At 42.3% G+C, this 12,388-nt stretch overlaps 1 protein-coding gene across 3 annotated transcripts in view; it reads right to left on the bottom strand.

The window, feature by feature from the left end:
• Nucleotides 1-12,388, bottom strand: part of rngtt (RNA guanylyltransferase and 5'-phosphatase) — a 522,369-nt gene that overhangs the window by 390,837 nt on the left and 119,144 nt on the right. For all 3 annotated transcript variants that reach the window (XM_070885554.1, XM_070885552.1, XM_070885555.1), the window contains exons 9-10: nucleotides 4,589-4,724; nucleotides 98-169 (exon numbers count right to left, since the gene is read on the bottom strand). In XM_070885554.1, the coding sequence (XP_070741655.1) occupies nucleotides 98-169; nucleotides 4,589-4,724 (208 nt within the window). The remainder of the gene's footprint in view (nucleotides 1-97; nucleotides 170-4,588; nucleotides 4,725-12,388) is intronic.

The following is a 12,388-nucleotide window of genomic DNA, read 5'->3' as shown; positions in this document are numbered from 1 at the left end:
CATAAATCTTAACTGGGTTCTGTCATCTGACCATACTGCTAAGAAGCAAATAACAGTGGCATTAAAGGAATAATCCGAGAACAAAACTGGTACTTACACTAAATTTTATTATGTCATATATCAAGTAACGAGGAACAGGCTGTCCATTTACTTTGTCAATGATCATTTCCTAGCAACAAAAAAAAGAAAACAAGTTGATTTAACATCTTGACATTTACGAATTTGGTAGATAATTCAACTAAGACATTCAAGTTTAGGTTTCAAAAGTTAACCGATCAAATGCCTTACAGTCAGTTTACAATATTGAGCTATGATTAACTCGTATTAGTGCAGACCACATGACATTGATTTTACAATTTCTCTTGCAACGCACTCTCTTATCTGTTACTGATCATCAAGAGAAAGACTTGCATTGCTATTGTGCCTTTCATGACCTCAGGATGTCCCAAAGCGCTTCACAGCCAATGAAGTACTTTTTTGAAGTGTAGACACTGTTGTAATGTAGGAAATGTGACAGCCAATTTGCACATTGCAAGCTCCCACAAACAGCAATGTGATAGTGACTAGATAATCTGTTTTAGTGATGTTGATTGAGGGATAAATATTGGCCAGGACACCAGGGATAACTGCCCGACTCTTCTTCAAAATAGTGCCATGGGATCGCTTATGTCCACCTGAACTACAGGAGCTGTTCAAACCAAAAGCTATGTCTTACCATTCATTTTTTTTCAACAATAACCTCCTAAAATGGTGCAAGGGGACACTGGCATCTTATCATTAAACTGTAACTGCTCACTATAATTCAGAATTGCTCACAAATGTGAATATACCAATTGGCTTAACAGTAAACAAGTTTCAGCCGCTATACAGTTAAGTTTTCCAAGTTTTCCATCAAGTTGGCATTCTTTTAGCCTAATAAAAGAAAATATATAATGAAAAGGGCAGCCCAGTAATAAAGTGCATTGGCACACCAAATATTGCACTACAAGTAGAAGACTGATATATGTTCATTTGTACATTATTTGTCACACAGCGAGTTCTGAATCTCAGCTGAACTATCACGGAACATGCCAAGTGAAGAGAAAGAAAATTCCCAGTTGGGTGAAAGAGTCACATTTACACCAATTCTTCTGAGGGGATTCAAACCCAAATAGTTTTTCTTTCCTGAGAAATACCATATTTTCAAAGTATTCCCTACTAATACTTTTTTCTTTAATGTTGCATTTATCTTAGTGAGGCAGAGGCTGATCTAAGGAGGTAGTTTTCACCAGTGTGCTCGGAGGCAACAGCGCTGAACTAACAATGCACATGTATTTTTCATGCCACTAATGAACTAAACGATCTGTCCAGCTTCACGTGTTAATAATGTGATTCCCCTATCGTACTGTTATGATCTTCTCCATCCAACCATGAAGGTCCAGTTGTTAGAAAATAAAGTTGATTGTGAAGCTCTCTAATGCTCTGGTGCTGCTAATTGCAAGCAACTGGAAGCCTAAAGTATTATAAATTGTTGGCATTTTGAAATGGTTCTGCAATATGAAATGCAGCACAACCCTCTTCTTATTGGAAGTTTCAAAGCAGCAGTTCTGTACTGCAGCATTCTTATCGCACACTCCTATGTTGTTCTGTTTTGCTGCTCCCAAGTTGGGTTGCTGTTTTAGGTTCTGAAATGCCCTGCGCTTGTGGTTTATTAGCTCTTGGATCTCCTGGTCATTCCCTCAAACCAGTCCTGGTGTTACCTGATTGAGTGACCGAGCGTCTCTTCGCAGGCACTGGTTATGGTGGCCTGGAGGGCTGACCAAGCGCTGTGGGCACTCTGCGTCTTGGGGTCATCAAGGGTCGCCAGGTTAGCCAGGTTAGCAGTGAGGCGCTGGCTGCATAGGGCTCTCTTAGCTGGGTCTTTGTGTGCCTTGGCGTTGATTTTTCTGCGGCACTGGCCAAAGACCGCCCTAAGTGGAGGAAGAGCATCCGGGAGGGCGCTGTGCACCTTGAGTCTCGTCGCCGAGAGCAAGCAGAAAATAAGCGCAGGTAGCGGAAGGCGCGTGCGGCAAACCAGATGCCCCACCCACCCTTTCCTTCAACGACTGTCTGTCCCACCTGTGACAGAGACTGTAGTTCCCGTAATGGGCTGTTCAGTCACCTGAGAACTCACTTTTACAGTGGAAGCCAGCCTTCCTCGATTTCGAGGAACTGTCTATGATGATGTTGTTGTTCTACACAGCAGCTGACATCAGTAATCAACTAGGTACGACAGTCCATTCCTCCAGCATCCCACCAAGGACTTCACTGCTATTTAAATACTGCACTCAGCCTCCATCAACACAACTCTGGACCAGAGTTATCCTGCTCTTCTTTCTTTCCCTCTTCCAAGGAAATAGTCAGCACCCCCTCTGACGTACGTCAACAGAGTAGGGGACTGAAGCTGCAGCCTACCACTTCATAACTCTGCATCCAGGTGTTTCAACCAGCAGAACATCTGGACTAGCCTCATGTTTTTATTCTGCATACCAAGCAGAAAAAATATTAAGAACAAAACTAACAGCACTCGGGCTGGAATGATCTCAGTATGAACTTCAAAAATAATGTGATCACCATTAGAACTTGGAACACTTAAAACTTCAGATTGGGTTGAATACATTAATATTCACACAGGCAAAAGAATTAAACCTAAAGAGAAAAATACGTGTATGTTTCTTTACTGGTAACATATGATCTGCTTTTCATTCTCTGTATTAATTACCAACATTAGTGCAGTGATTTTTGGAAAGGGTCAGATCCAACAGCCATCCCATCTGTGCCACCTGCTGCTCCTCACATATTACCTTCATTTCCAATAATATACAAGCCAGTAGCTACAGCACGTTTACACCCCACACAAATTGACAGTCACATTGATCATGTTGACATTTCAATTTTGTCAGCTTTCCAATTGAGCCATAACTTCAGTTACACCACATATAATTGCCAAGTACTGAACTGCATGCTACTCTTGTGCTGTCGTTAAAAAGTTTGTTCTTCACTCAGGCACAAGAGTCAGAATACATCGGCTCAAGCTCTGCCACCCAGGAGTAAAAACGTTTTTTGTCTGGCTGTTTTTTTTTTTAAAAACATTTTCTCCCCTTCTCTGAGATTAGCTAACTCAGCACAGACCAGGAATTTGAACCTTGGAACTCTGATCTCTACAGTTTTGCACTATTCCAGGTGTTGGCTGAACCCATCAACCCGTTCGGGAGGCCTAGTAGTGGTTGCAATCTCATGTAGATCTGCAATCTTTTAATGAAAATAAATTTACGGTTATGCACATTGGGGGTGGGGGGGGGGGGGCATACAAAATTGTATCACTGATATTCAACTTTCCCATTTTAATTGATGACTAAATTCTGAAGGTTGAGGGCTCAAGATCTACTCCAGGACTTGAACATGTAAGGAATGATCTTCCAACCTCTCAACCTTGGAAAATTACCATTATAATCTAGACTGACACTTCAGCACAGTACTGAAGGAGTGCTGCATTGTCAAAGGTGCCATCCATCAGATCAATTATTAATCCATGTGCCCATCTGATGGTTCAGGTGAATGAGAAAGATTCCATGACACTATTCAAAGAAGAGCAGGGAATTTTCTGTGTCCTAGCCGTCATTCCTCACAACCAAAAACAGATCAACTAGGCATTTATCTCATTGCTATTTGTGGGACTTTGCTTATATAACAGTGACTGTGTTTCAAAAGTAGTTATCCAGCTTTGGGGCATCCTGAAAAACACAATAAGGTGTTACAAAAAAGTGATTTCTCTTTCTAATCACAGAGCAAACTTTAGTTACTCCAATAGAAATGTTTTCCTCAAATATGTCAAGAGGAGGCTAGTTTCAATGAAATAATTAGAATGACTTTTCTCAAGTTAAAGTGCAAACTATGGATAATCATTGATTACACAGACATTGAGAAATTGCTGCAAAAACTTGTATGTGACAAAAAGTTATTATATGAAAACTATTTTTAAATTAGCAACATTGTCATACAGAGGAATCTGGATCAACTGAAAATATTTTAATGTCAAACTTGGCTCAATGATGGTACTCTCACCATTGCTTCAGAAGGTTGTGGGTTCAAGCTGCACTCCAGAGACTTGAGCACTTACTGCAGGCTGACGCTTCAGTGCAGTACTGAGGGAGCGCTGCACTGTCGGATCTGCCATCTTTTGAATGAAACGTTAAACCGAGGCCCCACCTGCCCTCTTCAGGTGGACCTAAAAGATCCCATGACACTATTTGAAGACAAGCAGGGGATTTCTCCCCATGTCCTGATCAATACTTATCCCTCAACCAACTTCACTAAACCCGATTGTCTGATCATGTATCTCACTGTTGCTGGTGGGACCTTGTTTTGCACAAATGTCCCTGTATTATAATAGTAACTACACTTCAAAAGTACTTCATTGGCTGTAAGGAGTTTTAGGGTGTCTTTTTTTCGCATACATCCTTTCCCTTATTGACATTTAAAGGAAATGAAAGTAAGTAAAAATCAACAGAAATGTGTCTTTTTTCAAATCTAAAATAAAGTCACTTAAAAAAGTAAAAAGCTTTCTTACCCCATCCAGTAGGGTGTTAGTCAGATGAATACGAAGATCTTTCCGAAGAGGAAACTCCAGGTTTGCTATATGAAAAACCGAATTGTCTCGGTCAAGCATGAACACTTCATTCTTGCCATCAATAATCATCATATACCTGCAACAACAACCAGCATACATCAGTATTCTGAATGTTTGAAAGAATTTCTTCTTCAACAATGCTGTTCCAAGAAAAGCACTTGCAGGATTTTGAGACTAGGAAATAAACTGTAAATACGTATTCTGGTCACAGATACAAGCAGCTGTACACAGCATGGCATAGGCATAGGCGTACTCTTATATGAGAGGATAGTTTTTTTTGTGTCAAGGTCACATCAGTGACTTCGGTTTAGAAAGTTAGCCAGTAATGGGCCCAAATTTCCCAAACCCCTTTTTCCAGCACACTAACCAGAGATGCGCCGACATTGTGCGCTCAAAACGCGCCAAAAAACTTACTCCGATTCTGGCCGCTCTGCTATGTGTCCCGGGTCCTGGCGCGGCGTATATAGTGCAGTGGGGGGCGGAGCTACAGCCCTGCACCGAAAACAATGCCGGCAGCTGTCCGCATGCGTGGTGGAGTCTGCGCGCATGCGCAGTAGCTCCTCACCCTCCCAGCGCGCCCTGCAGGCTGTGAGCAGGACCCGATGCTCGCCGCCCCTATCCCTGGCCGAAGGGATGACCCGATGTTCGCCGCCCCTATCCCTGGCCGAGTGGCCTGCCGTACAGGCCGGTCGCTGCCTTCCCTGGAGAGCGGTCCAGTCCCTCGGAGAGAAGTCCAGTCCCTCGGGGGGCCGAGTTAGGAAGGTAGGAAGTTTTATTTTTTTATTTACAGTATCATTGATGGTTTTTATGCTTCTTGAATGCTGTTATGAAGGTGTTTAGTGCTTTGCAAGGTCTTCTCCGCTTCACTTGCCCCCCCCCCCCACCCCCCACCCAATTTCTGGCTACCTGCGCTGATTTCTTAACTCTCCACAAGGTTTTTCTGTGCGGCCACAAGTGGCCACATACGCTGGCCTAAGTTAGTTTGGAGCAACTAATAGCTGTCCAAACTGGCTTAAATGGGCAAAATGGCTGGTAATTCCCCCTTTTGGAAAAAAAAACAAAACTAAAAAAAATCCTAACTAACTCATTTACACTGGCGCAAATTAAATGTGCAGAATGGGGATTTTTAAGATACTCCAGAAAAATCAAGTTGCTCCAAAAAAAACGGAGCAACTCCTGGACAAATTTGGTCTCTATATTTCTGTACAATTAAGCAAATCTTAACCACCTTTGAAAAGGCAAGTGCAAATAAGTAAATGGATGTAAAAGACTCATCAATAGCTGCCTGCTTGCCCAAGACAGGTGAGTATAGGTAACCACTCTAGTGAGCTGTTTATGCCATTGTCTCTTGCATGCCAAATTCCCTTCGGTCCCTAGACACAATATCAATTTTCTCCTACGTCACTGAGGTGGCCCAGCTGCATTTCTTCAAATCTAGCATTTTGTCCAGAACTCAAAATCCATCAATTCCATTCCATCAATTAGAAAGACTACAGCTGGGTAAATGCACTTTTACACACCTCCTCATTGTACACTCACATGCCAGAGAACTCATGCAGGTAGTACCTCAGATTAACTCCCATGTTTGCTCAGAAGGAAGAGGAAGGTCTCCACAACAGACAAGCACAGTTCTTGCTGCTGGCAGCGAAAATCAATTCTTACCACTTATTGTAGTAACTCCCCACTGCTCATCTGCATACTCTATATTTTCACATATATGGGATTCAGGGTTATCAGAAATGCATTAAGGAAATACTGTGAATAGGTGGGATAGATGGACAGAAGGTCTCCGCCCGACTGAAACGGTTATTGTTGCTAGTAAAGCACCTATGGCATGTATACAAGTCACAGTGAGTGGCATTTTCCTCTGCCTAAGGCTGGAGAAGTCCCAAGCCATCTGAGTTACAGTCCTGGAAATCTACAAAATAAAATCCATCACTTAAACATCACTACATATTATAGAACGCTTATTATGTGCGCAAAGCACCCCCTTGTTGCCGGGTGGCATAATCCACAACTGCCTGCCACTATGCGTTCCACAGTTCAGGCTGTTCCATAGACCTGGAAAAAAAATAATGTGCTGGAGGAGATAGAGAATTAGAGCCAGTGAAAATTCATAACTTAATTCATAGCTTTAATACTGCAATGAAAATGATTTGGCCTAAACGTGGTAAACAGCCATCGGTCCTTAATCAGTGTAGCTGCTGAAATGTCAAGCTGTAATTGAGAGTCAAATATTATTCATAAGATCAATGCTCAGTACTTTCAATAATACCCCGATTCCTCAGCTGCTTCCTCCTTTGCCCATAAAGCCAAACCTCGCCCGCTGTAGTCCAGAACCTGTGTCTCTTTCTAACTTCCCTCCTATCTCCCTCCATGCCCTCTCCAAACTCACCTCATCCACAAGAACCATTGCCTGCACCCTTTACCACATTCCCATTAAATTCCCTTCCTGGCCCCCTCTGCTCAGGTACTGTTCCACTTCCTCTCGGTTAAGCAATGCCTTTATTTTAAAATTCTCATTCTTGTTTTCAAGACAATCCATGGCCCCATTCCTCCTTATCTCTAATCTGCTCCAGCCCTACAACTAATGTTCCCATAAAAAAAAATTGGGGTGTGTGGCCCATTCAAAATACAGCGCATGCGTGGTTTTTCGCATTGAAAAGCTGCCAAGCCAGCTGTGGGGAAGTCATGAGGGATGCACAGCAAAGGAGCTTAAAAGGAACATTGCCCACAAGGAAATATCTACACTCCTCCAATTCTGGCCTCTTGAGCATCCCTAATTTTAATCACTCAACAATTGGTAAAAGAAAGACGGACTTGCATTTATATAGTGCCTTTCATGTCCACCAGACGTCCCAAAGTGCTTTACAGCCAATGAAGTACTTTTGAAGTGTAGTCACTGTTGTAATAGCAGCCAATTTTGTGCACAGCAAGCTCCAACAAAAAAAACAAGGTGATAATCACCAGATAATCTGTTTTTAGTGATGTTGATTGTTGGCCAGGACACTGGGGATAACTCCTCTGCTCTTCTTCAAAATAGTGCCATGGGATCTTTTACGTCCACCTGAGACGGTTTAATGTCTCATCCAAAAGACAGCACCTCCGAAAGTGTAGCACTCCCTCAGCACTGCACTGGAGTGTCAGCCTAGATTTTTGTGCTCAAGTCTCTGGAGTAGGACTTGAACCCACAACCTTCTGACTCAGACAAGGGCGCTACCAACTGAGTCAAAGCAGACAGTAAGCTAACAGTAGCTGTTGTGCCTTTAGCTGCCTATATCTTAAGCTCTGGAATTCCCTCCCTAAACCTCTCCGCCTCTCTACCTCCTTTATGACACATCTTGAAACCTACCTCTTTGACCAAGCTTTTGGTCATCTGCTCAAATTTCTTATGCAGCTCGATGTCAAATTTTATTTAATAATGCTCCTGTGAAGTGCTTTGGGACGTTTTACTACGTTAAAGGTGCGATATAAATACAAATTGTTGTTGTCGTCATCAAACCCTGCTCAAATAACCCACCGTCGACCCCTCTGCCCTTGGAGACTACCACCCTACATCTCCAATCTCCCTTTCCTCTTAAACATGTTGTCACTCCTGAAATCTATGTTCATCTTTTCCGTAATTCTCTGTTTGCATCTCTCCACCTCTGCCAGAGCACCAAAAACGGCCCTAACCAAAATCACAAACATTCTGTGACTGTGACTGTGGTGCATTATGCATCCTCCTTCCCTTTGACCTCAATGCACTCTGAGCATCACAGCGTCCTCCGCCAACACCTCTCTTCCATTGTCCAGTTCAGTGGGTTTGCCCTCACTTCCATTTTTACCTGTCCAAATACTGCCAAAACTATGGCTTATTCCCCCACCCACACACCATTACCTCCAGAGACACCCACCCAATAATTTATCTTGTCCCTCTCGATCTCTGCAACCTCCACCAGCCCCACAGCCCAAACTCTCTCTTCCTCGACTCTAGCTTTTTGTGCATCCCTCCCTCCTGCCCTTGGCCCCATCCACTGACATCCGTGCCTTCGGCCATCTTGGCCCCATACAACAGATTTCCCTTCCTAAACCTCTCCATCACTCTCTCCTCCTAACAAAAAAAACACTTTTTTTTAATCAAGCGTTTGGTCACATCTCCTAATAAATCCTACTTTGGCTTGGCGTTCATTTTTTGATTGCACCTCTGAAGCACTTCAGGATGGGTTTTTTTACATTAAATGCAATATATAAAAAGAGTGTTCTTTTGATGTAGTGCCGAAGGTATTCATGTTTTAAAACATGGTTTGCAGTATAATAATTTGGAAATCCCCAGGATTAACGTTTTTTTTTTAATTGTTCAGGAAGCCACAACGTGATTAAAAAAAAAAATTACATTTGTAAATATTTGCATGCAATAATTTTTGCAAGTTCCCATGACATGATTCAAACCTTTACTGTGCCAATTATTAGCTTAGTATTTTCAATACTCAGGTGGAGCATGCATCATAATCATTACCATTTCTAAAATGAGCATTCAAATATATAAAGGATTGGACCAATGAAAATTATCCCATTATTCAGATTATATTCTTTCAAATGGCATGCAATTCTTCAATTCCATTTTGAAATAATTGATGAGTCATAAAAACATTTGACAGTAACACGGAAAAGCTGTAAAATGAAGATCAAATTTAATTAAGTCAGCCTAATACATTTTCCACCCAATAAAGTACATTAGTCTCTACTGTTTTCTCTCTAACGTACAGCAGTGGTATTTAAATGTTACGTGACGTGACGTAAAAAGCAGGACCTCAAAGTTAGTAATTTCCAATTTCTCCCAGTGCCATGTGCAAGGCAGTGTAGAAAAAGGATAGAGCAAATGAATGTGTGGCTGGAGAGATGGTCCAAGAGGGAGGGCTTCAGATTCCTGGGTGTCATTGCGACCGGTTCTGGAAGAAGTGGGACCTGTACATGCCGGACGGGTTGCACGTCAATAGGGCCAGAACCAATATCTTCGCAGGGAGGTTTGCTCATGCTGTCGGGGAGGGTTTAAACTAATTTAGCAGGGGGATGGGCACCAGGATGTAACATTAGAATGGGGAAATAAAGTGCTCAAGGAATTGGGAGAGGCAGAGAGCACTAAACTAAGAAATAGCAAGGTATTAGGTGGGGCCCAACTAAGAGAGAATACAGGATGGTCGAAGATGTGTTTACAGTGTATGTATATGAACGCACGAAGCGTAACAAACAAGGTAAGTGAGCTCCAGGCACAAATAGCCACATGGGAATATAATGTTGTGGAAATAACTGAGATCTGGCTCAAAAAAGGGCAGAATTGGGTATTAAATATTCCTGGTTACAAGGTGTTCAGGAAAGATTGGGAAGGAAAGGTAAGAGGTGGCGTGGCAGTATTGGTTAAGGAGAATGTTACAGTGCTAGAGAGGGAGGATGTCCTGGAGGGGTCAAAGACAGAATCTATATGGCTGGAGTTAAGAAATAACAGAGGTGCCATTACACTACCAGGTGTATTCTATAGACACCCAATTGTGGTAAAGATATGGAGGAGCAAATTTGCATAGAAATTACAGAGATGTGCAAGAACAATAATAATAATGGGGGACTTCAACTATCCTAATAGAGACTGGTATAATAGTGTTTTTGGGCAGAGAAGGGGAAGAATTTCTGAAGTGTGTTCAGGAGAACTTTCTTGATCAGTATGCTTCCGGTGCAACGAAGGAGGAGGCATTCCTGGACCTGATTCTGGGGAATGAAGTGGGTCAAATGGAGCAAGTGTCCAGTGATCATAGTATCATAAGATTTAAATTAGCTATGGAAAAGGAAAAGGAGCAACCTCGAATAAAAATGTTTATCTGGGGAAGGCCAATTTCAGTGGGATGAGAACGGATCTGGCCTGGGAAAACTGGAATCATGGATTGGCAGGCAGCCAATATTAACTCCAGCCATATAGATTCTGTCTTTAAAAAGGAAATAGTTTGGGTACAGTCGAGGTACATTCCCACGAGGGGAAAGGTAGGGCAACTAAAGTCTGAGCTCCTTGGATGACGAAACAAATAATGAATATGAAGAAGCAGAAAAAGAGCGCATATCTGGTTTCAAATTCATCTGAGAATCAAGGTATATGTAGAAAAGGTCAGAGGGGAAGTGAAAAAGAAAATAAGAGGGGCAAAGAGAGGGTATGAGAACAGAATGGCATCCAATAGTCTTCTATAGGCATATAAATAGTTAATGGGTAGGAAGAGGAGTGGTGGGACCAAAAAGGAGACCTCTGCTTGAAGGCAGAAAGTATGGCAGAGGTACTAAATGAGTACTTTGCATAAGGCTAGCTGTACTTAAAGTAGATAAATCACCAGGAGCGGATGGGATGTATCCTAGAATGCTGAGGGAATTGAGGGCAGAAATCGCAGAGGTACTGGCCATAATCTTCCAATCCTCTATAGATGCAGGGATGGTGCCAGAGGACTGGCAAATTGCAAATGTTACACCTTTGTTCAAAAAGGGTGTAAAGATAAACCCAGCAATTACATGACAGTCAGTTTAACCTCAATAGTGGGTAAGCTCTTAGATACAGTAATCAGGGACAAAATTAACAGGTACTTGGATAGGAGTGGATTAATCAAGAAAAGCCAGCACGCATTTGTTAAAGGCAAATCGTGTTTAACAACTTGATCGAGTTTTTTGATGAGTTAACAGAGAGGGTTGATGAGGGTAATGTACATGGATTTCCAAAAGGCGTTCGAAGTGCCACATAATTGGCTTGCCAGCAAATTTGAAGCACATGGAATAAAAGGGACAGTGGCAGCATGGATACGAAATTGACTAAGTGTCAGGAAAGAGAGAGTAGTGGTGAACGGTTGTTTTTCAGACTGGAGGAAGGTACACAGTGATGTTCCCCATGGGTTGGTTCTTGGGCCACTGCTTTTCTTGATATATATTAATGACTTGGACGTGGGTGTACAGGGCACAATTTCAAAATTTGCAGACAACACAAAACTTGGAAGTATAGTGAACAGTGAGGAAGACAGTGAATGACTTCAGGAAGACAGACAGGCTGGTGAAGTGGGCTGACACGTGGCAGATTAAATTTAACACAGAAAAATGTGGTTATGTATTTTAGTAGAAATAATGAGGAAAGGACATATAAACTAAATGGTACAATCCTAAAGGGGGTGCACAAACAGAGACACCTGGGGATATGTGTGCATAAATCGTTGAAGGTGGCAGGGCAGGTTGAGAAAGCGGTTAAAAAGGCTTACGGGATCCTGGGCTTGGAAATTATGATGAACCTGTATAAAACACTGGTTCGGCCCCAACTGGAGTACTGTGTCCAATTCAGGACACCACCCTTTAGGATATGAAAACCTTAGAGAAGGCACAGAACAGATTTACGAGAATGATTCCAGGAATGAGGGACTTCAGTTATGCTGATAGACTGGAGAAGCTGGGGTTGTTCTCTTCGGAGCAGCAAAGATTAAGAGGAGATTTGATAGAGGTGTTCAAAATCATGAGGGGTCAAGACAGAGTAGATAGAAAAACTGTTCCCATTGGCAGAAGGGTCGAGAACCAGAGGACACAGATTTAAGGAGATTGGCAAAAGAACTAAAGGCGACGCAAGAAAAAAACTTTTTTCGCAGCAAGTGGTTAAGATATGGAATGTACTGCCTGAAAGGGTGGTGGAGGCAGACTCAATTTTATCTTTCAAAAGAGAATTGGATAAGTATCTGAAGAAAAAAAGAATTA

The sequence above is a fragment of the Pristiophorus japonicus genome, chromosome 7, assembly GCF_044704955.1.
Source record: "Pristiophorus japonicus isolate sPriJap1 chromosome 7, sPriJap1.hap1, whole genome shotgun sequence".
NCBI classification, from domain to species: Eukaryota; Metazoa; Chordata; class Chondrichthyes; family Pristiophoridae; genus Pristiophorus; species Pristiophorus japonicus.
This window is presented reverse-complemented; position numbering and strand designations above follow the sequence as displayed.